General features: G+C 40.0%; 1 protein-coding gene across 2 annotated transcripts in view; it reads right to left on the reverse strand.

Annotated features, from left to right (window-relative positions):
- ARHGAP6 (Rho GTPase activating protein 6) overlaps positions 1-26174 on the reverse strand; it is a 542269-nt gene that overhangs the window by 293016 nt on the left and 223079 nt on the right. The window contains exon 1 of one of the 2 annotated variants that reach the window (XM_074391719.1): positions 5043-5308. The exons of the other annotated variant lie outside the window; for it this stretch is intronic. Within the exon in view, the coding sequence (XP_074247820.1) occupies positions 5043-5090 (48 nt within the window). The 5' untranslated portion in view covers positions 5091-5308. Of the gene's footprint in view, positions 1-5042; positions 5309-26174 lie in introns of those variants that run through there. 2 annotated transcript variants of the gene reach the window in all.

The raw sequence follows: 26174 nt of genomic DNA on the forward strand, positions 1-26174 counted from the left end.
ATTTCACTATTTAATTACTTTTTAAAAAGACTGCACTGGACATAGGTATAGCCAATCATTCACGGAGATGGGAAAGTCTGAGAATGAAACAGGCGACAGGGAAGTGAGGAATCAAGAACCCAATGAAGACTTTGTATGACTGGACAATCACTTCACAACCAAGTTGAGAGGCAAGTGTGTATGGTTCAGGGTTATCACAATGTGGGGAACAGGAAATGTAAATAACAAAAGTGCATCACCAGAAAGGACTAGGCAAAGGCTGGTAACTGTTTTCAAATGATTGGCAGATATGCCTGCTCTGCAACACCCAACAGAAAAATGATTCTTTATCAGTTAGTAGTGCTATTTAATGAGTGGTTTGAAGGATGGGAGATGTAGCTTCCTAAGATGATGAATCTTCCACACCAAAGATGCCTTGTCCAGGAAAATTTCTGCATGCAACAGAAAAGTAAGCATGCCGGGGTGGGGTGGGAGTAGAAAAGGTATCTACAATTATTAGAGGTGTTAAGATGATATAGTAATCTCTCACTTATTTGTAACTTGAAAAAAATTGCTTTTTTGATGATATAAATGACAAGCAGAGTTAATTAAGAATGGTTTTATAAAAGTAAGTTCTGGGCCATGCCACAGGTCAGTACAAGTTCTCCTGTTTCCTAAGATGTCTACACTGTTAGCACTGATGTATGATAACTGATTCATATCAGCACAGGCCAGCAACGGCATCCAGTTCTGAGTATCTTTAGAATTACCAGAGAGTGTCCTATATTCAATACCACTAAATTATTAAGCAAACTTAATGACTTTAAAGTCTTTGAAAATTGAATGTTCATAGAGAACAAATTTGAAAACTTTCATAGTAAGACTTTAACCATTCTATGTGAAAACAGGTTCTCTGTCAGGGTAAGCAGCTTGGCACTTCTGGTGAGTTCTGAAGGAAGGGGTTAACTGGAACAAGGGCACAGTCAGCATCTGATTACAAAGCTGTGGTCAAAAGCACAGATGGTGTGGTGACTGCACCAAACAGGAAGTGACATCAGCAGCAGAGGAGCTCAGACTAGACCAGTACAAAGGAGGAGAATGAGCAGCTTAGGACCTCAAAAACTAAGTCTCAACTACTAGATTCATGAAGTCATTCAACACATATCTACTGAGCAACCACTGGACTTCCAGCATTCTGCTAGGTGCCTAGGTGACAGCAGGGACAAGACACACACTCCCAGCAAATTTTCAACCTGCCAGCCAGAGACAAATAACTGATGTTGGTCCAGGGATTCCTGATGGTGACCATATAATGGACACTGATTTGCTTTTCTCTGTCCCACTTGAGGGCAAAGACAGGTTGGGGTGCCAAGAGAGAAGAGCTTGAGCCTCCTACAGTCCCCAGTAAGTCACCAGGCCAAGCTTTTAATCCAGATTTTTAAAAATGTCTTTCAGAAAGACATAAAAATATGGCATTGAACTTAATGGATACTTAAATTTTTAGTTTTTGTCTACACTAGTCAAATTAAAGAGCTATTTGGCTATGCAATGTGCCAATACAGATAGTCACAGTAAGTCACTGGAAGTCCAATATTTCGTTGTTGCTTTATTACTGTGGCAACGTGGATCACAGAGGGATGATTATGTTCAACTATCCCAATTATCTAAATGACTCAGAAGAGCACCGCAGGATCAGGGCACCTGGATAAAGCTCTCAGTTCTGTCAACAACGATAGATGTGCCATCTTGAATTCCACTGCTCTGAGCTTAGATGTCTTCAATCAGGAAATAGAAAACCTGCATAAGGCAGCTATTAGATTTGAGACTGAAATTGACCTTGACTGTGTTCAAATGTTTTGCAATCTGAGTAAGACAATAACAAGGACGGCAATATTTATTATTATTATTTGATTATTATATAAACTTCTAGAGTTTTTCTAGAAGTGCTGCCAGAAAAATCATTGATTCATTTATGTCATCCTCATCCTTCATACTCTGTCACCTCTGGATCCCATCCAAACTAAGTCTGATTGGGTTCTATGTTCTAAGCATTTCTCAAATACACCAACTACTCTCAACCTCCTGCCCAGCTGCCATCCAAGGGTCGGTCATCTTCTTGAATTTCTCCCAGGCCCAAATACCAGGATGCACTCTAGCTCCTCCTTATTCTGATCCCATGCCAGGATCATGATAGGGTTTTGAAAATATAACTCCAAAAGGCATAAAGGATGACACCCAGCTAGAAGGATGGAGTCACCGTAAACATGAATGTGAGAAAACTGGGAGGAAATTTTTTGAGGAGAACATTAGCTGCTAACACATATTTTTTTGTGTGTTAAAACAATTTTTTTGTGTGTGTGATGATAAAATAAGAAGACAGTTGTGCTATACTTTGAAAATGTCTGATTATATAAATAGAGGATGCTCTTGTCTACTTAATTGTATTTTGCTCTCTGTGACCATTATGGTCGTTTAAAAAGATGAGTAAGATGTACATAGCAACTCTTAACATTTTCACTATCTAATTGTCTCTTTGGAAAATTGACCAAATAGCTGGAATATAATAGGCATTCAACAAATGTTTGTTGAATGAATCAAATGTGAGCCACTAACCTCTTACATGCAGTCTCACCTTGGACAACTGAAAAAACACTGAAGGAAGAACATTAGATACTTATCCCCAAATTATATTTCAGAGGAGGCAGGAGGTATTAAGCACACATGGAGGGGCATTCATGTTAAGGAAGACAGACCTAAAAAAACCCAAGATCACAGGAAAATGAACAGTGGGACAAAACCATGTTAAGTAAAGTAAGTGGAATATTTGTACTGAAGGGCAAAACAAGCTCTGGAATTATCAAAACCCATATGAGGGATGTAAACAAAAGTGCAGCATTAGAATAGATATTACACCATCAAGATTTATACCAATATGAAAAGCAACAGGTCACACTTAATAAAGAACCTTCTCTGGACACGTGACTGATTCAGAGCTGCTGCTTTATTATCCTAAAGAATGCATAGGAAACTTCAGACAGCCTGGGTGACTTCTTCCAACCTGGAATCCCAATAAATTCCCTCTGGAATATTCTTTTTTATAGTATTAAATCAGAATACACATACATGATGATCTGTACTAAAATAAAGGGCTATTTCATCAGCAGTCTTCAGAGGGGACATTAGCATCAGCTTGATTCTTCAGTTTATGATTTTAGAAGAATGAGACAGCTGAATTAAAATAAAATTTTAAAATATGTTTGTGATGTAGTTACATAATTGAGGCAATAACCATTCATTGAATGAATACATTGATTTTCTTAAATTAAGGAGCACATTCTCACCTTTCCTCCCCCACCCCAACTCTTGTAAATGGAAAAGACCTCAGATTGCGAATCAAAGGGCACCAGCACAGTTAAGAATCTGGAAAAGGTGGAGATGTTGAATGAACACAATGAGCACAGACTCTACCTCCTTCAATGCAAAGCAACCTCTGTCAAAAAATGGTCGCCCTTTAAACCACTTTAAAAGGAAAATCACTGAGTCACTAGTGTGTCCAAAGATAGAACGAGCATTAGTAACTTACAAGTGTCTCATTTGGTGTTTCAAGTCAAGTTAACTATAGAAAAACCAGAGAAAGAGTTGTCACAGGTTTCTGGAACATTTGCCTGGGAAGGTATCTTAACAATTTTCTAATTCAGGCCTTTATTTTTCCAGTGGAGGAAAGTTCAGTAGAAGAGGTGTGCAATTTGCCTAATGGCTCTGCAATTGATCCACGAGCCCCCAGGCGACACCAGGAACCAACTGGAGCAGCTCTGGGATGTCTGAGCCCACCATACCTGTCCACCTCGACTCCTTTCTTCAAAAAAAATCTTGTTTTTTTTCTTTCTGATGTTGGGGACTGAATTTTAGAAGACACAGATTCTAGACAGTTAACTGTCTTTGCCTTATTATACATATTAATGATTCCTGTCACTTTCTGCCTGCTTCTCTCCAATTTTTAAAGTTGGCAGTCATGACATCCAGTCTCAACAGTGCAAATCAATTCAAGGAAAACTCTGTAAATTAGCAAATGGCAGAAGAATTGCAGTGTCCCAACTCAAAACGACACATCTTACAAGTGGAAAATCAATGTCTGAAGACTGGAGTAAAGTAAATCTTCTCCCTGCCCGCTTCCTGGAGGGGGCATTCGAAATCTTCAGAAGTAATAGTCATTCCTCAGAAACAACTTTCCTTTTTTCCTTCTTTCCTTTCTTTTCTCTCTCTCAAAAAACATACTCAATCCAGTATCTGCATTTGGTCGGTTGTTAACCTTGAAATCTTGACACCTTCTTCAAAGAAGGCAAATCCCATGAGTTTTCTATCTGTTGTGTTTCCTGCAATCCCTGCAGCACCTAGCGCAGTCCCTGGCACTTAGTAGGTCCCCAGTAAATCTTTGTATCAAAAGGGAGAACAGAAGCCACTATAAGGGAGGGGGAAGGTGTGACAGAGGAGCCCCTGGTGTTCTCTTGTATTAACGTGCAACATTAATGATAATGTACAATCTTCTGTCCTGCCACAAAGTAGGAGGGAAATGCACTCCCTTTCTAAAGAGTGAAACAGCTGTACCCCAACGCTCTCTGCATTTCTCTAGCAAGTCCACTTGACACAAACTGAGATCGTGAAGCGGCCCTGCCTCCTGTCTAGTCTTATTCCCGTCATCATTTCAACGTATCTGACTAAAGGCTGAATGAGCGACCTAGGCCCAACCCCAGGAACCCCATTTGTCAGCCCTTGATAGCGAGGCGGCGGCGGAGTCTAGTCCCTGTCCCCGATGCAGTGACCATGGCTCTGGGGCAAAGAAATACTGACTCCAGGGTTGGGGCTACCCCATACCTTCTACAGGATTTCGGGAAGAGCCTCTGAGTTAGTGAGCAGGTGGCACTTCGGGGTGACATACCCGGCCACCAGCCACTCCCTCAGCCGTGGACCTGCGGGGAGCCCCGACTACCATCGCCCCCCAGAGTCCCCTCCTGGATCAGCCCAGTGGCGCCCCCTGTGGCCTCTGCACACGTCAGGACACTCACCGCGTAGTGCAGCTGGAGCTTCTCGCCGCGGTACACCGGGTGCCCCATGTCGCCGCCGGGTGGAGTGGCTCGTCTTGGACTCAGCCTGGGGTCACGGTGTCTCTCTGAGTTCCCCCTACTTCACTTCCATCCCAGGGCAGCCCCGGGGGCGCAAGCCCTGCTTCGTGCCTGCTGAGTGCTGTGCAAAGCGCCCTTGGCACAGAGTCCCACTGCGGAGCCGGTGGGGACCTGGAGAAGGCGGTGGTGCGAAGCGGGAGGGGGAAGAGGAGGAGGAGGAGGAGGAGGAGGAGGAGGAGGAGGAGGAGGAGGGGGGACTGGCTGACTCTGATGCAATGGGCGGGCGTTTCATTCCTTCCGCTCCTGGCGGGTCCCTGTGGCAGTCGCGCTGACAGTTGTTGGGGGCTACGGAGGACGAGGAAAGCGCCCACGACAGGTGCTGGGCTGGCCGGCTCTCCGGCCTCCTGCCACCCCACCCTCCCCGGGCCGGTGGAACTCAGGCTGCTGAGGCGGGGACTGCTGAAGCCTTCAATACCAGCGAGAAGGCGAAGTTGGGTTTCCAAGAAAGAGAGACTTTCATTAACTTTGAAGGAGGTGTGGGCCTGACACTGGAAGGAGATTCAGAATCTTTTCCCAGGAGGGCAGAGTTACCCTTTCTAGAAAGCCTTCTGCTGTGACAGTCTCAAATGCGAGGACCCTTGGAGAGGGCAGGAGTGAGAGGAACTAAGTCATGCTGCCCAGGGGAACTGCTGAGGGGACAAGGCTGTGTGGGATGCTGGTCACTCAGGGTGAACCGAGTTCCAGGGGCGCTGGCAGGACACATCTGGTAGGTTCACAATAACCCTTAAAACTGGTCTCTGCTCCGAAATCCCCTCGGGGAAACCTGCACTTTAAGACACCTTTGAGAAGATCACAATGAATTCCCTCCACAGCCTTGACATTCTGTAACTGGCATGCAGCCTCCCACAAGTTGAGCCCAGACAAAGGCAAAGCCTGGGGCCAGAGTGGAGACTCCAGACTCATGAAATCAACCAATGCAAGCCCCAGAGGGTTGGCTACAAAGTGGAAGATGTGTTTGGGGGTAGCTTGTGCCAATTTGTCAGAGTCCCACTGCAGTGATCTGGCTGAATGACTCTCCACCTGCTCTGTGTAAGGGAAGCAGGGAGGAAAATTGGATATGGCCCCGGAGTTTCAGCCCTTAAAATTTACCTGAAGGAACCATCCATTGGCGTGTAATATTTTAAAACAATTCACAGCATAATTTTAATTAGCAGTGGGAATGTGAAGCCAGGGGTGCAAGTGTCCTGGGGAATCTACCATTAGATACTCCCATGATAGTTTATCCACCTGGAAAAGTTTATGGTTCTATCTGCTAAAGCCAATAACAGTCCTACTCTCTGATCCAGCAAATTCCCACCAAAGGGATATACAGAGTACAATAATCTCATCATATACACGAATGTTCATACTGTCTTGAGGCATAATTGCCCCAAATAAAAGCAATCCAAATGTACATCAACTGGTGCATGACAAACCAATTGTAGTCTCGGCACATGACGGAATATTAGTCAGGAATAAAAAGGAAAATGCTACTGATGCATAGAATAAATGGATTAATCTCACAAACATTACATTGAGACAAAGAAATCAGACATAAATGTACATACTGTAAGATTTTACTTATTTTACTTATTTATGCTGCAACTGAAATTCAAATGTTTAAGTGCAATAGGTGAGTGGAATCCATGGTGATAGATGTCATAATAGTGGAAATGGCCTATATCTTGATCTGTACATTTGTATGGCAGCTACTGGAGTACACCCATATGTAAGCATTCACTGAGCAGTATAGTTCAGACTAGTGTAATTTATACCCTTCACTATGTGCATTTTTATACTGCAATACAAAATAAAAATAATTTTAAAATCAATCCCTTGCCAAAAACAGGAACTTCCAAATAGAGTGTTGCCTATCTTATGAGAAAGTCAATTGAACTATTTCCTTTCTTCTGCTTTGTGGTAGAAAAGAGTATGCCCATTCACCTTGGATGACTTCCCTGCTCTGCAACATGTCCAGGCAGAGCTGGAAAAATGACACACTAAAGTTCCCTTTTAACTTTTACTCTGTTCTGCTGCTAAAAGCAACATTTAGAGCAAAGTCATCAAAGACCCTTCGAATAAGACAGAGAAGGAGCTCAAGCTTCACCATCTGGCATCTTTCAGAGAACTGCAGCCAGGGCAGCCTGAGGAGGGTGTGTGTATACAGATGCAATTCAATGGCCTGGACAAGCCCCAGTTTAGGGACTTTCACTCATGTGGTCTATTCCAAAAGATGAACACTCCCGCCTTAGGACTTTTTCTTCTGTCATGCTTGCCTTTAAGGCCCTGAAGCTAAAAATCCCTTTCCCTAAAAACGCTATTCAATATTAATATATTTAAACAATACAAAGTTTATCCCTGGGTCTTTAAAACCTTAACCATAGCCTTTTGATCATTACTCCTGAGTAAGACACCTCTTAAAACTGGGTCATCCTAGATTTTGTTTGTATTCTTTCTTTGAAAAATGTAGTAAGTTACTAAATGACATTCTTGTAAGCCAAAAATACTCCATCATCCCCAAACTGTGTACTTACATTTTAGGAATGACTCCTACCTTCTAGCATTATTTCTTGCTAAAGTGCCACAGCTAAGTTGGAGTAAAATGTTCAAGTGCAATACTGTTGTTTTTTCTCTGTGTTTGACGAGTTTTGTGAGTTTGGGCAAAGCACTTAAAGAAATGATCAGTTCATGCTGCTAGACTCTTAAATCACCTTGGAAGAATCATTCACCCCCTTCAATTCTTAGTCTAACTGTTTAAAGCTCAAAGATCCAGAAGGGATCTAGAAGATCATGCAGAACTCTAAGAAGTCTGTTCAATCTTAAACAATTTGAATTTCACACATTATTCATTATTTCATTTAAATATATTTCAGGGTATATTTTAAACAACACCCTAATTAAAATTTCTTACTTGCATATCTACTTCCAAGTATCTTGACCATGCTATTTGTTCACTTGGTTATTATTCAACAAATATTATTTGACATTTTTTATTTGTATAAATGTATGAGGTACCAGGGTAATTTCATTACATGGATAGATTGTGTAGTGATGAAGGTATCCATCACCAAAAGAATGGAAGAAGGTACACTGTGCCCATTAAGTGATGTACCATCATCCTTCTGAGTATCCATTGTCTATTATTCCACACTTTATATTTTTAAATGCATACTATGCACAGGTATTGTTCTAGGTCAACTAAACTGTATATTGACATGACATGTAGTTTCAAAATGCACATTTGATCCTTTGGGGTGATGGAGGGAGATAAAAAGGGAGCAAGAAAGGCATACAACCTTACTTCAGAGGAGGCTGAAGTTCATCCTATTTGTTGGTTAAGAGCCTGCCAGGCTAATGTTCTTTTTTGTTTAGTGTTTTTTCTTTTTTTAAAAAAAATAATAAATTTATCTGGCATTTATAGTTCACTCCAGAGAGAACTTAAAGGGAATCTCTATGAGTTTCTCTACTAGCATCTCTTTTAAGAGAAAACGTGCCCTAGTAACTATGGAATTTCCACGTCTTCCTGTCCCTAAACGTTACAGCATTTCCAGGACTGAACGCTGCCCTTTCTGCCAGAGCATTTAAATTAAAATCCTTGTTTGCATTTATTCTGCCTGCCTATAGGCTGAGTTAAAATTTTCCACAGTTAGTGCCAAAGGAAGGGTGATTACTTTTTTTCAGAAAACCTTTACCTCAATCCGTGGAAGCAAATTCAACTTCACAGTGTAGGAAGAGCTGAAGGCCCATATGAGAACTAAAAATCACTTTGGATGGCAGGGCAGGCCCTTCTTGGAGGCCCAGCCCCACCACTGTTAACAGAGTGGCTATGAGACCCTCTTAGATAGGGAATCCCCTCCCTGAAACCCAGTGCCCACACTATACCATCATATTGTCCTGTTTATCTAGTCTCTAGAGTATTAATATTTTGAAATAGAAAAATCAATAGCATTTAATGTGCAGCTTAATGAATTGTTTCAAAATATTCACCTGTCTAAGCTTCACTAAGGTCGAAGAATAGAATATTGCTAGTATCCCAGATCCCCATGTCCCTTGGCTGCATTTCCCTCCCCTATCCCAGTGGCAGACACTGTCGTGACTTCACTTCTTCATTTTCCTTTTATAGCAGCATTTCTCAACCCTAGCACTCTTGACATTTGGGAACCAATCATTCTTTGGGGTAGAGGCTGGACATTGCAGAACGTTTTGCATCACCCCCAGCCTCTACTCACTGCATATCAGTATTATTCCCCCTACACTAAATGTGACAACCAAAGATGACTCTAGACATTGCAGATGTCCCCCAGGGAGTGGGGAAAGGCATAATCACACATGGTTAAAATCCACTGCTTTTTAGGAAGTCAGGCATCCATAAATATTAGAGCTTAGTGTTGCCTGTTTCCTAACTTTATGTAAACAGATTTTTAAGTATGTTTTTGTTATAGCTGACTTCTTTTGCTCAACATTCTGTTTCTAAGGTTCATCCATGTTGCTGTATGTAGTTGTTGTTTGTTCATTCCCATTGCTGTCTAGTACTCCATTACATGTGTTTATTACTATTTATCTTTTGTTGTTTGTTCATTCCCATTGCTGTCTAGTACTCCATTACATGTGTTTATTACTATTTATCTTTTCAACTGTTGATAGACATTTATATCTTTTTCAATTTTGGCCTACGGAAAACCACATTCCTTGAACATCATTACACCTATCTCCTCGTGCATATGTGCTTGCATTTTTATAGGGTACAAACCCAGGAATATAATTGCTGGGCCACAGACATGCATATCTTCAACTTTACTGGACAATGCCCAACAGTTTTCCAACTGTATTAATTAGAATCTTTATTTACACTATTGCATAAATAGACTGAACACAGTTTATATGAAGACTGAACATAGTTTAGAGTTGTCTCTTTTTTTAAGTTTTTTCATGGGGCTACAAAGATAAAATTAAGGAAGTCAAACTCCAGGATCAGAAAGGAGAGCTGGAGTAGCAGCTTAAGGCCCTCCTTGTCCAAAGTCATGTGTCTCCTATAAGGGAAGGACCTACCAGCCCTGCTTAGGCCCTGGCATTGGCAATGCTAAGGCTGACTTCACCCATACAGACAGACAAGAGCAATGGATATACCAAATGTGCTTTTGAGGGAAGATATCTCGTTAGGCAGAAGTTCAGCAAACTGGGGGGAAAATCTCAACCTGACAACTGTAACCATATATGCCATTTCAGGAATTATCATTTTGCTCTACAGCCATAATTTCTTCCCACCCTCTTAACCTTTCTAGGGATATGGAGATAAGAGAAATCTAAGGAATAATGAAGGTCCTCATTCTTTTTTCTGGGTAAGTTTAGAAAGACAACCCCCAGCCTGAAGACAGCTGGGCTGAAGACCAGTGAAGAAAGAATTCCTGGTGTTTTCAAAAATGATGCCTGGAGCTCTGGTCACATAGGAAAGATGGAGAAGAGAGAGAACATCCTGGCACAGCCCACTACCATTGTCTTTGGCCTCAAACCCTAGTACAAAGAACATCATAAAGTTATGCATCAACTGAAGTTGAGAATATGATAAACTGAGAATTCAGGGAAAGAAAACAAGTGAAGAAGGGTGAGGAAAAAAAACCATTACAGTAGGTTCTATTTGGTATTATTTGTTTTTCTTGTTCTTGCCATTTTGACATTTTCACCGAAGAATTTCTACTCTGTATCATGGAGCCAGGGAGACTATCCTTTAAAAGTACCTAAAAAGAGACATTTCTGCTCTCTAGATCCTTCCTCTCTGGGCAGGGCATCTTTGAAAAATAAATCTGTAGCCCCAGTCAGGAACTTATAAGAAAAGAGCACCTGGGGGAAAGGTTGGCTGTGGGTGCAACTTCAGCAGACATAAACATCATGCCTAATATCTCTGAAGACAGCAGTGGAACCCCCAGCACAGTATTCAAGCTCTGATAAGGGACAGACTGCCTCCTCAAGTGGGTCCCTGAACCCCATGTATCCTGACTGTGAGACACCTCCCAGTAGAGGTTGACAGACACCTCATAAAAGAGAGCTCTGGCTAGCATCAATAAAAAGGACATCCACTCAGAGACCGCATCCAAAGTCCATCAACATTAAAGACCAAAGGTAGACAAATCTATGAAGATGGGGAGAAACCAGCACAAAGAGGCTGAAAATTCCAAAAACTACAATGTCTCTTCTCCTCCAAAAGATCACAACTCCTTGCCAGCAAGGGAACAAAACTAAATGGAGAATGAGTTTAATGAATTTACAGAAATAGGCTTCAGAAGGTGGGTAATAACAAACTCCTCTGAGCTAAAGGAGCCTGTTCTAACCCAATGCAAGGAAGCTAAGAACGTTGAAAAAAACCTAAACAAATTGCTAACAAGAATAACCAGTTTGAGAAGAACACAAATGACCTGATGGAGCTGAAAAACACAGCACAAGAACTTCATGAAAAATACACAAGTATCAATAGCCAAATCGATCAAGCAGAAGAAAGAACATCAGAGACTGAAGATTAACTCAACGAAATAAATCAAAAAAGGGAGAAGACATGATTAGAGAAAAAGGAGTGAAAAGAAAAGAACAAAGCCTCCAAGAAATACAGGGCTGTGTGAAAAGACGAAATCTACATTTGATTGGTGTACCTAAAAGTGACAGGGAGAATGGAACCAAGTTGGAAAACGCTCTTCAGGATATTATCCAGGAGAACTTCCCCAACCTATCAAGGCAGGCCAACATTCAAATTCAGGAAATACAGAGAAACACTACAAAGATACTCCTCAATAAGAGCCACCCACGATATATAATCGTCAGATTCACCAAGGTTAAAATGAAGGAAAAACTGTTAAGAGCAGCCAGAGAAAGGTTGGGTTACCCACAATGGGAAGCTCATCAGACGAACAGCACTTTTCTTGGTAGAAACCCTACAAGCCATAAAACAGTGGTGGCCAATATTCAACATTCTTAAATAAAAGAATTTTCAACCCAATATTTCATATCCAGCCCAACTAAGCTACATAAGCAAAGGAGAAATAAAATCCTTTACATACAAGCAATGATGAAAGCTTGTGTCACCACCAGGCCTGCCTTATAAGAGCTCCTGAAGGAAGCACAAAACATGGAAAGGAACAACCGGTACCAGCCACTGCAAAAACATACTAAATTGTAAAGACCATTGAGGCTATGATGAAACTGCATCAACAAAAGGACAAAAAAAAAAAAAAAAAAAAAAAAAAAAAAAAAAACAGGTAGCATCATAATGACAGAATCAAATTCACACATAACAATATTAACTTTAAATGTAAATGGCTAAATGACTCAATTAAAAGACACAGACTGGCCAGGCGCGGTGGCTCAAGCCTGTAATCCCAGCACTTTGGGAGGCCAAGGCGGGTGGATCACGAGGTCGAGAGATCGAGACCAACCTGGTCAACATGGTGAAACCCCGTCTCTACTAAAAATACAAAAAATTAGCTGGGCATGGTGGCGCGTGCCTATAATCCTAGCTACTCAGGAGGCTGAGGCAGGAGAACTGCCTGAACCCAGGAGGCGGAGGTTGCGGTGAGCCGAGATCGCGCCATTGCACTCCAGCCTGGGTAACAAGAGTAAAACTCCGTCTCGGAAAAAAAAAAAAAAAAAAAAAAAAGACACAGACTGGCAAACTGGATAGAGTCAAGACCCAGGGGTTACAATCCTAGTCTTTGATAAAACAGACTTTAACCAACAAAGATCAAAAGAGACAAAGAAGGGCATTACATAACGGTAAAGAGATCAGCACAAGAAGAAAAACTAACTATCCTAAATATATATGCACCCAATACCGGAGCACCCAGATTCATAAAGCAAGTTCTTAGAGACCTACAAGAGACTTAGACTTCCACGCAATAGTAGTAGGAAACTTTAACACCTCACTGTCAATATTAGACAGATCAATAAGACAGATAATTAACAAGGATATCCAGGACTTTAATTCAGCTCTGGACCAAGTGGACCTAATAGACATCTACAGAACTCTCCACCCCAAATCGACAGAATAGACATACTTCTCAGCACCACATTGCAATTATTCTAAAATTGACCACAAAATTGGAAATAAAACACTCCTCAGCAAATGCAAAAGAATGAAAATCATAACAAGCAGCCTCTCAGACCACAGTGCAATCAAATTATAACTCAGGACTACAAAACTCACTCAAAACCACACAACTACATAGAAACTGAACAACCTGCTCCTGAATGACTACTGGGTAAATAACGAAATTAAGCAGAAATAAAGATGTTCTTTGAAACCAATGAGAACAAAGACACAATGTACCAGAATCTCTGGGACACAGCTAAAGCAGTGTGTAGAGGGAAATTTATAGCACTTAAATGCCCACAAGAGAAAGCAGGAAAGATCTAAAATTGACACCCCAACGTCACAATTAAAAAAACTAGAGAAACAAGAACAAACAAATTCAAAAACTAGCAGCAGACAAGAAATATCTAAGATCAGAGCAGAACTGAAGGAGACAGAGACTCAAAAAATCCTTCAAAAAATCAATGAATCCAGGTGCCGGTTTTTTGAAAAGATCAACAAAATAGATAGACTGCTAGTGAGACTAATAAAAAAGAAAAGGGAAAAAAATCAAATAGACACAATAAAAAACGATAAGGGGGATATTACCACAAATCCTACATAAATACCAACTACCATCAGAGAACACTATGAACATCTCTATGCAAATAAACTAGAAAATCTAGAAGAAATGGATAGATTCCTGGACACAGACACCCTACCAAGACTAAACAAGGAAGAAGTAGAATCCATGAATAGATCATTAACAGGTACTGAAATTGAGGCAGTAATTAATAGCATACCAACCAAAAAAGTCCAGGACCAGACGGAATCACAGCCCAATTCTACCAGAGGTACAAAGAGGAGCTGGTACCATTCATTTTGAAACTATTTGAAACAATAGAAAAAGAGGGAATCCTCCATAACTCATTTTATGAAGACAGCATTGTCACCCTGATACCAAAACCTGGCAGAGACACACAAAAAAAGAAAATTTCTAGCCAGTATCCCTGATTAACATCGATGTGAAAATCCTCAATCAAATACTGGCAAACTGAATCCAGCAACACATCAAGAAGCTTATCTACCATGATCAAGTTGCCTTTATTCCCGAGATGCAAGGCTGGTTAAACATATGCAAATCAATAAACGTAATCCATCACATAAACAGAACCAATGACAAAAACCACATGGTCACATCAACATGCAGAAAAGGCTTCGACAAAATTTAACAACCCTTCATGCTAAAAGCTCCCAATAAACTAGGTATTGATGGAACAGATCTCAAAATAATAAGCTATTTATGACAAACCCACAGCCAATATACTACTGAATGGGCAAAAACTGGAAGCATTCCCTTTGAAAACCAGCACAAGACAAGGATGCCTTCTCTTACCACTCCTATTTAACAAAGTATTGGAATTTCTGGCCAGGACATTCAGGCAAGAGAAAGAAATATAGAGTATTCACTTAAGAAAAGAGGAAGCCAGATTGTCTCTGTTTGCAGATGACATGATTGCATACTTAGAAAACCCTGACATCTTGGTCCCAAATCTCCTTAAGCTGGTAAACAACTTCAGCAATGTCTAAGGATACAAAATCCATGTGCAAAAATCACAAGCATTCCTATACACCAATAATAGACAAGCAGAGAGCCAAATCATGACTGAACTCCCATTCACAATTGCTGCAAAGAGAATAAAATACCTAGGAATACACCTTCCAAGGGACATGAAGGACCTCTTCAAGGAGAACTACAAACCACTGCTCAAGGAATTAAGAGAGGACAAAAACAGATGGAAAAACATTTAAGGCTCATGGTTAGGAAGAATCAATATCATGAAAATTGCCATATTCTCCAAAGTAATGTATAGATTCAAAGCTATCCCCATCAAGCTACCATTGACTTTCTTCATAGAATTGAAAAAAACTATTTTAAATTTCATGTGGAACCAACAAAAAAGCCTACATAGCCAAGACAATCCTAAGCAAAAGAACAAAGCTGGAGGCATCATGCTACTGACTTCAAACTATACTACAAGGGGACTACAGTAACCGAAACAGGATGGTACTGGAACCCAAACAGATATATAGACCAAAGGAACACAACAGAGACCTCAGAAATAATACCACACATCTACGACCATCTGATTTTTAACAAACCTGGCAAAAACAAGCAAGGAGGAAAGGATTTCCTATTTTATATGTGGTGTTGGGAAAACTGGTTAGCCATATGCAGAACGCTGAAACTGGATCCCTTCCTTACACCTTATATGAAAATTAATTCAAGATGGTTTAAAGACTTAAATGTAAGACCTAAAACCATAAAAACCCTAGAAGGGAACCTAGGTAATACCATTCAGGACATAGGCATGGGCAAAGACTTCATGACCAAAACACCAAAAGCAGTGGCAACAAAAGCCAAAATTGGCAAACGGGATCTAATTAAACTAAAGAGCTTCTGCACAGCAAAAGAAACTATCATCAGAGTGAACAGGCAATCTGCTGTATGGGAGTAAATTTCTATAATCTATCTGATAAATGGCTAATATCCAGAATCTATAAGGAAATTAAATTTACAAGAAAAAACAAGCAACCCCATCAACAAGTGGACAAAGGATACAAACAGACACTTACCAAAAGAAGACATTTATGCAGCCAACAAATATGAAAAAAAGCTCATCATCACTCGTCATTAAAGAAATGCAAATCAAAACCACAATGAGATACCATCTCATGCCAGTTAGAATGGCAATCATTAAAAAGTCAGGAAACAACAGATGCTGGAGAGGATGTGGAGAAATAGAAATGCTTTTACACTGTTGGTGGGAGTGTAAATGAGTTCAATCATTGTTGAACTAAGACAGTGTGGTGATTCCTCAGAGATCTAGAAATAGAAATACCATTTGACCCAGCAATCTCATTACTGGGTATATACCTAGAAGATTATAAATAATTCTGCTATAAAGACACACACACACATATGTTCATTACAGCACTGTTTACAACATCAAAGACCTGGAACCAACCCAAATGCCCATCAATGATACACTGGATAAAGAAAATGTGGCACATATACACCATGGAATACTATGCAGCCATAAAAAAGGATGTCCTTTGTAGGGACATGAATGAAGCTGGAAACCATCATTCTCAGCAAAGTAACACAAGAACAGAAAACCAAATACCACGTGTTCTCACTCACAATTGGGAGCTGAACAATGAGAACACATGAACACAGGGAAGGGAACACCATACACTGGGTTCTGTTGTGGGGTGGGGCCTAGGGGAGGGATAGCATTAGGAGAAATAGCTAATGCAGATGACTTTCCAAATAGTAGTTTGGGAATTAAGAAATGATTTTTCATTTATATCCATAATCTAATGTTAGTCTATTGCCTTCATCCCTCTGATCATAATGTCCTTTCTTCTGCACATTTGCAGTGTTTCAGTTGTCTAAAGTCTGCAGAATTTCCATGACAACATCAACACTGCAGGTGCTAGAATTATTGTTTGAAATGGTAACAAGTCCATTATTCATTAAACATGTACATCACAGGCTCAACTAGATGCTTTGCAAACATCTGGATCCTTGGAACAACTGGGTAAGGAAAGTATGATTATATTCATTTTATTTATGAGGATAATTAAATTGTTTCGCACATCTAAGAAATGGTGGAGTTGAGATGTAAATGGGTAGTTGGACCCCAATCTCTTTGTGGGCCATTCCAATATGTTTCAAAGTGGAGACTCTTTTTGACAAGTCAGACCCATTCATTAGATTCCTGGTTGTCTCATCCATATCCCTTGAGCCAGTGATTCTCAACAGGAAAAATTTTGCCACTGAGGAGAAACCTGGCAATATCTGAAGCTATCTTTGGCTATCGCAACTGCAGGGGAAGGGTGTCACTTGCTTCCAGTGGGTGGAGACCAGAGATGCTGCTAAACATCCTGAATTGCACTGGATAGCCTTTGCAACAGAGAATAATCTGTTCCCAACTGTCTATAGTGCCAAGGCGGAGAAACCTTTCATGGACATACAAAATTCATCCTTTAATAATTTCCAGTTAGCGGTGCATCTCATATGAACAATATATTTTCTTTCCCTGAAGTAGGTCTTGTATCACCCAAGAAAACAAAGAGAAACTTCCCCGGAGAGTAGAGCCGAGCCCTGGGTCTCTACCCAGCACTGGGGCACAAGCGGGTCTCCATGCAACATGGCGTGTTGTTAAAAGGCTAACAGATTGGGAAAAAATTGGCCATTTGTGTGATCAAAACTGACCACTCTGGAGTCCTTTGGAGTACTTGACTAGTCACCAAAAAAACAAAAACAAACAAAACAAACAAACAAACAAAAAAACCCACATCATTTTTGTAACCTCAAGAAACCCCTGGCTTCAAAAGCTCAGGAGCAGGATGAATGGTGACACCTGGCATTACTCTGGTACGTGTAGGTTTCAAAGTAATTTCACATATATTGGTTTCCCTTCCCCCAATTAATCTATCTTGTGATTATGATAGGGAGCAGAACATATAAGGTAAATGTTAAGAATTTGTTGTCAGGAGTGTAATAAAATGAGGAGAATAAAACAGAATGTCCTTTTCCTGCCAAGTCACTTAAACTGTCTGTATCCCATTAATCCAGCAAACAGAGAGGATGAGCCAGGGAGTTCCAGGTCCCCAAGGAATGCTTGGTACATAAAGGTCAAGCACCAACAGTTTAGCAGGGCCTTCTTTGCCTTGCTGTGCAGTAAGAACTAACCAAAGAAAACTGCTCCAAGCCTAATTTCTTGATTCTTTGCTTTGGGGACTTATGAAGGTGATTCTCAGCCAGGGGCAAATTTTCCCCTCAGGGCACATTTGATAATATTTAGAGGTATATCTGGTTGCTATAACTTGGAGGGAGGGGGAGCTGCTACTGGTATCTAGTAGGTAGAGACCAGATATGCTGCTCAACTTCCTACAATGTACAGGAAAGCCTCCCACACACAAGGCAAGGAATGATCTGGTCCCAAATGTCAATAGGTGCCAAGGTTAAGAAACCCTACTTTACAGTTAAAATTGTTATGGTCAAAATAATTCTAATAAATCAGAAACTAAGCATCAGACCGGGATATTTTTCATTATTTTGACTTTGGTTGTCTTCCTTAGTGTCTCTGCACAAAGCACAGATGAAAATATAGTATCTGGAAAAATGATAAGATTTCTTCTCCCTTTCAGTGGAATACAAAACAAGAGGAAGAGGGACCAGAAGGAAATGGCTAGTCAGGGATTCTCAAGGTATGGTCTTCAGGACCATGGGCATCAGCATCACTTAGGTAGATTTTTAAAAACAAATTGTGAGGACCTCCCTGGAACCTACCTGCAGAATCCCTTGCAGCACGATAGGATTGACATTTTTAGTAAGATCCCTTGGTTGCTATCCCGTGCAACACAGTTTGAAAGCCACTGATACAGTGGTGGTATGGTGCAGAAACTGACTCTCAGAAAGTCCAGGTGACTTGACCAACATCATGCAGATTGCATGAGACAATGCCAGAAGCCACTCTAAGCTCTGGATTTCATGTTAAAAAAAGACAGAAAATATTCCTAAGTGTATGATTAACAAGCAAGGATCAGATCCATTCATAGCTACAGAAGAAGAAACGACCATAGCATTTGGCCCAGTTCAGCACGATCCAGAGCCTGCTAAGTAACTTGCTACATTTTCCTGTGGTTTTGTTAAGTTTTATCCCCATTGTCTTCATGACTAAGAGTAAAAAGAATGCTACACGTGACTTCTTTTAAAGCTCTTAAGATAATTGATTTCCATGAAATTTTATTTTTCAGAAGCACAGAATTCTTCTCACATTAACATGTCAAGAAATGACAAATGTATACATAAACTACACAAATCATTAGTCCTCTTGATTTACCAAAGGGAAAATCCCTGCAGAGTCTATTGAAAAGCCTTCTTATCCAGAAAATAATTTGTTGTCTCTTATCTTGGCAAAATAAACTTAGCCACTTGTTCCCTGTTGTTAATGGGAAAGTCTGAGATTTGGAACAAAATAAAGCTGTTTTGTACATTATGACAGATAATGTGACAACCTCAAAGCTATCAGTTTGCATTTCTGTAAGTCTCATTTTTGCAGTGGAATGATTGAAAGAACAGAAGATATTCAGTCTTTGAAAGTTGAAGGAGGACATAAAGATAATGAATAATTTGAGGGGATGTCATATATATTTCTTTAGAAAGCTGGACAAGTACCAAGTGTGGAAGTTAAGGAGACTCAGATTTTGTCTGAATATAAGAAAGAACTTTCTTCATGTGACCTAGCAATTCTACTCCTAGGTATATAACCAAGAGAAATAAAGGCATATGTCCACAAAAACCTGTATACACATGTTCATGGTAGAATTATTCATAATGACCAAAAGGTAGAAACAAACCAAATTTCCATCAACTGATGAATGGATAAACAAAATGTGATCTATCCATAGAATAAAAGATTACTTGGCCATTAAAAGGAATGAAATACTGATACATGATACAACAGGGATCAACCCCAAAAACTATAAGCTAATTGAAAGAAGTCAGTCACAAAAGACCACATATTATTTCATTTATATGACATGTGGAGAATAAGCAAATTCACAGAATAGATGTGTAGATGTGGGGTTGCCTAGGACTGCAGAGCTTGGGGGCTGAGGGGGTGATAGCTAAAGTATACAGTGTTTCTTTACAGGGTGATGAAAATATTCTGAAATGTATGGTAATAGTGATTTCCCAACTTGAATATGCTAAAGACCAAGGAATTGTTCACTTTAAATGAATGAATTGTATGGCATGTGAATTTTACCTCCATAAAGTAGAAGGAAGGAAATAAGGAAGGAAGAAAGGAAAGGAGGGATGGAGAGAGGGAAGGAGGTAGGAAGGAAAGACTTACTTTATAACAAATCTATATGGAAGGCAACTGTCCCAGGAGGTGGTAGTATCTTATTCGCTGGCCATATATAAGCTGAGCCTAGATTACCATCAGCCAGAGAGATTGCACTATGTGGGCAGTCTCATTATACGACCTTCAAACTCTAAAATGTAATAGTCACTGTTTCAGTGTTTTCTCCTTTTCCTGTTTCCCTAACTACAACATGAGTAGTGCAAAGCTAAGACTGGCTTCTATCAGTTCATTCAGTCAATTCTTTCATTCAATATTTCATTGCTAACTTAAGGAAAAGCCTTGCAATATATCTCTCTGTTAATACTATATGTGCTTGTTGCTTTAGGTAGAGTTCTCCAGAAGCAGATACTAAGATAAGGATTGATGTGCAAGTGATTTATTAAGAACCTGTTCCCAGGAGAAACTGTTAAGGGGTGAGCATAACAGGGTAGGGAAGGGAATAAAGCAAAGTAAGGGTTTGATTTCTAGCAAAGTCCCAGTCTCAATCTGGTCCTGTGGGAAGCTCTAGAGTATTAATTACATCTAAGCTTTGTCCTGCCTTCGCCAAAGAATTTGGGCTTTAATATTTTCACACGCACCAGTCATGGGCTATGGGATGCCCCCAGGGTGATGTAAACTCCAAGGCACTTCCTGCTCTTTGTGAATATAGGGCAACTGCTCCAGAACCCCACAGAATGTTTACACATGTTAGTCATTAGAAGCAAAACTACACAGAAGCTGGTGAATAGGGCAGGCACATAGAACTGGTAAAAGATCTGAGATATTCCAGGCAGAGCACAGACAGAGTCCACTATACTTTTTGGTTGAAGACATGTTAAACTCCAAAGGCTATTTATGACTTTGTTCCTACGTCCCGAGGTCTTGAACAGGGTAGAAGCTTGCAACCCCCAGATTTCCACTGAAGTGAGGTATGAGTTGATGTTTTCATTTTCCTCCTTACTGATAAATGCTTTGGCTGGCATCTTTGCCTGCATTCGATCTGTTTCCTTTCATATACGGAAAATGTTCTGAAATGGATAATCTACCCACAAGCACCATAGGGAATTCCTCAGCAGCTTTAGCATCTATAATATCACCCCAAAATAGCATTGCTGTTCTGCCTCTTACTTGAAGGTTGGGCAGATGCCAAAAGCTGCAAACCCATGGAACCATCCATGACTGAGTACACTTACCAGATTGGTTTCCTTCTCCTCAATTAACACAAATAGGCCTATGATGCTAATTCCTGAGCCATACACTTCAAGTTTCTGTTTCATCAATCATTTCATGAGCTCATTAGTTGATTTACTCTTATTTGGTGGTGATTAAAGTACTGCATATGCACACTCATATGATCGTGTAATCACTTAAAACACAGCCAGGCACATAGAAGCTCTGTATCAATGTTTGCTATTACACAGGTACAGAACTTCTCTCAGGTTATATGATGGGATTCTTGTCCTCAAAATCATTCTTCCTGCCAAAGGGCTTGCAACAGTTTTTCTGACCTATTTCAATTAAAAAAAAAAAAATTTCTATCTTGCATTTACTTCTACTACTTCTTACTAGCACTTTCTTCTTTCAGGTCCTCTGAGGTTATCACATAAGATTAGGTTCCTGGCAAAATTCCTCAACACCAAGCAGAAAGAGAGCAAATATTGCATAGACTGAAAAATGAAAAATTCTTTTTAAAAAGGGCAGAAACTAAAAGAGCTCCCAGAACCTCTTGACGCATATTTTGGTGGTGAGGAGAGAGCCAGAGGGCTTTGCTCCAGAGTATGGTTTTGTTTGTATCTCTGAAAGTGCACAAGTTGAAATTCCATAAATAGAGGAGCTTCTGTACCACTTTCTATTGCTAATATTTTCTTTTCCTCTGACGTCTGTCCCCAGCATTTCAGTTCACGGTGAGTGCTTAATAAATGCATGATGATAACGGATGTTAGAAAGTGTTACGAGAGCACAGAGCATTCTAGAAAAACCTAGCAAAATACCAGTGGCAGAAAACATCATCATTTAATAAATGTATGAAAACTTCAAAAGGAAAGCATGCTGCTTTTCAACCCAGGAGTTTCTAACAGAACAAACTTGTGGGGAGATAACTGTCTCAGACCTAGCACAGGGTGGGTAAAAGTGTTTTCACATTTTTAAATGGTTGGAAAAAATTTAAAAAATAATATTTTATTATGTGAAGATTATATGAAATACAAATTTCAACATCCACAAATAAAGTCTCTTTGGAACATAGTCACACACATTCATTTACATACTTGTCTATGGCTGCTTTCTCACTACACCAGCAGAGGTGAGCAGTTGCCAGAGACTGACCGCATGCTCGCTATACCTAAAATATCTGGCCTTTCACAGAAAATGCTCACTGACCCCTAATCTAGAAAACTAAAATTGTATTTTGTTTCCTTTGAATTTTTTTCTACTTTAGACTTTCATCTTTTGCCTCCTGGAGTTTTATAAGCCCAAAAGAAAAAATTATCTTCCATATATTCATCTCTATTAACATAACAATTATTTTGTTTCATTTATAGTCTGGAAACAGGCAACTTACCAAAGAGAAATCAGACTGCTTAGGTCCAGAGGACTTCTAAATTGGATTCCACTGCTTATGTATCTGAGCTTTTAAAGACACATTTGTATTATTTCTAGAAGTCTTAGGTAAATGTATTTGGGATTCATTCTGTCTGTGGAAAACACCTGCAGCCCCATTTCTTCTAGATCAATACGAATTATAACTAAAAACAATGATCCCTTGTTGCATTTGCATTTACTATTCTCAAACCATTTGACAAAGTATTTCCCTCTCACTAATTAGTGTTTTCTACGTGTTATTGGAAGCAACTCATTTGCCTTGAAAGTTTAATCCTACATTTGGACACATGCTTGTTAACTGGTTTCCCTCCAAAGTTGACTGGGGCTTGCACCCATCTGCCCTGGATTCAATTACACAAAATGCCACGTGCTCTGAGATCATAAAAGCAGAGGATTCTAAAACATCCATGTCTATATTTGGCCCTTGGCATCCTATTATTCTGTCTTGTCTTAAAAACCCTAGGCCACTCACAGGAAGTGAACTCAAATTGTTATTTATTTTTATGGCATAAACTTTTCAACAGGCTATGACTTCTAAGTCACCTCACACCGTACAGATAAATATGTCTGTACACAAAATTTTCAGGCTAGTTGAGATTTGGGGAGGTTTTCAAATATTCAACCCAATTTTTTGTACTTATTACAGTGCATATAGCATCCTTTCTACACTTGGAACATTTCAAAATGCAGCCATCTTTCTACTCAACTTCTTGCCAGAAATGCCCATTGAAATTCTATGTCACACATTGAACATTATTCCTTTGTTTTGAAGGAGAAATTTCCCTCCATCTATAATGCTTTTTTTCCTCTGTCACCTCCATTCCATTTCTCCTTCGCCTGTGTAATTCCCATTAGCCTCTCTGGATTTCCTGGAGAGATGTTCCCTGATTCACCTCACAACTCTCCAATAGGAGCTCTGCTAGCTTCCTGTTTATACCTCTGTTAGGAGGCTCATCTTGTCTGTTTCCTCCTGAAACAACTGTCTCCTCAACGACAGGGCTGTCATATTCATTTTTTTTAGCCCCAGAGCCTGGTCCCACTCCTGCTCTACAATCACCACTTGAGAAAAATTTGTTGAACGCTGTTACTAAATACAATTTCAGGACATGAGAACAATCAGCATCAGTGGCTACAGCACCAGCAACTCAAGAAATAGTCTCAACAGGAATCAATTACAATGGCAATGACTGCTGCTTGGAGGTACCTGGTGATTTATATAACAGAATCATTCACTGGGCCCAGACTTGACTGCAATGCCCAGGTGTTGAACATTGCAGATGGCTCACCATTCTCATTAGGACACTGTGATGTAGTATTTCAAAAGCAAAACTTTTGAAAATCATAATTCTGACGCTTAGGAAAGAATAAACCATATCGCCAGAAAAGGACAGTCCACAGGAAATCGAAGGGATGCTGTCCAATCTCATAGCTGCCATTTTTGCTTATAGAATATATTAAAGGCCCTCCTACAAAGGAATTCAGTATGACCAAGAGGTAAATGTGACTCCCAGAGCAGGGGTGCTTCCCCAACAACACATTAGTCTGTGTAGAGTTTAGAAGGCTGGGCTAACTTTGTTTCTCACAAAACAAGTGCAATCCATTCAAAACCCATTGAAAAGGCTGTGCTTTGATAATTGAGTCTTGTCTTTGCAAACTCTCCCCTGATCAACTGTTGTCAGTGAGACCTATCTCCTTGATGTTTCCACAATGAAGGACCATCATGGGGCGGAATAATTTGCTTTTCCTAAGACAAGACTTTTTAACTGTTTTGGTTCACAAAGTGAGAAGCCCACTTAGCAGCCAACCACAGGAGCTTGGCAAGGACACCCTTGTTCCAATGCCCGCAGGCGCCCAACTCAACTGTCCAACTGGGACTGCCAATTAAAAAAGAGAAGGAACAGGGAACTTATTTCCCTGAGGAGCCCCTTGGGAAGCAGCAGTGACCCAAGCACAGGGGCCACGCCACTTTGCCTTCTACTGTCAGATTTTAATTTCCACAAAAACGAGAGTCATAAGATTTTATGTGTTTTCTCCTAAACTAATATTTGGAACTCTTTTTACAGAATGATCCTTTTAGGTGCTACACCAGACCAGGGAGACTGCATGAAGATCACCTAAATCTCCTAAGATTCTTTTTTTCTTTCTTCTTTTTTTTTTTTTTTTTTTTGAGACAGAATCTTGCTCTGTCACCCAGGCTGGAGTGCAGTGGCACAATCTCAGCTCACTGCAACCTTTGCCTCCCAGGTTCAAGCGATTCTTCTGCTTCAGCCTCCTGAGTAGCTAGGACTGCAGGTGCATGCCACCACGCCCGCTAATTTTTGTACTGTTTTTAGTAGAGATGAGGTTTCACTATGTTGGCCAGTCTGGTCTTGAACTCCTGACCTCATTATCTGCCCACCTTGACCTCCCAAAGTGCTGGCATTACAGGTGTGAGCCACCGTGCCTGGCCATCTTGTAAGATTCTTATAAACAGCTCCAATTCCTTCTCATCATTTGCCAGATTTTTTTTTCCTTTGGAGTATGGTAATTTTTAAAAAGATCTCATGAATGTCCACACATATGCATTTGAAAGATATATATATATATATACACACACACATATGTAACATATACACATATAGTCTAAGAAATATAAAATGATAGTTTTAAATGAAACATTTTGCATAATTATGACAAAAACTAGTACATCTTATGTATATACTATAACTATTGAATTGAATACCTAGCTTTAGTTACAGTTATTTAAATTTCATTTATAACAGTATCTTTTAAAAAATACCCTCAATTGCCCTAATACTTGGATTATTACATACCTTTTATTCATTTTTAGCATTTATTATTTTTCTTTCCTTTATAACTCTCTACCTGCATCAATGAGAGGGGACAAATTTAACTCAATATGTCAGCTAAAAATTTGGGTGATTTTTTAAAAAAGACCTGGCTATTTCTTCTGACCTTCTTAAAGAAAAAAAACTGCCTCTATCCTTCCCTTGAGAGTAATAATATTTGCATCAGTATGCACATTGTATTCAGCTTCCTATATAAGACTGGGCAGCCACTCAAAATTCAGGAGCACAATTGAGGCAGACAACACTTTACCTAAAAACAGCTCCCTCAGTATCCTGCACCTCTTCACAACTTCACCAAGACTAAACAGAAATGGGAGAAAATCCTTCCAAGTTGCCTTCTTAGGCATTTTGGTATTCCACATTCAGCTTCCTTGCAGCCTTTGCGCTCTCCTTTGGCAAGAAAGCCTAGGGACACATGGTCGGCTCAGTGGGTTAATCCACTGAAGTTTAGATACAACCTTTTTATTCTTGCCATGGAGTTTGTGCAGCTGAGACCACCTACTCAACCAGACTGTCAGGGTAAATGTAGTCAAATGCAAAAAAGCTGGAAACAGAAAATTTATTTCATTTGTGAATAAGATCAGAATCAAAAGGGCCAGAGTTATTGTGTAGC

The sequence above is a fragment of the Saimiri boliviensis genome, chromosome X, assembly GCF_048565385.1.
Source record: "Saimiri boliviensis isolate mSaiBol1 chromosome X, mSaiBol1.pri, whole genome shotgun sequence".
Classification (NCBI taxonomy): domain Eukaryota; kingdom Metazoa; phylum Chordata; class Mammalia; order Primates; family Cebidae; genus Saimiri; species Saimiri boliviensis.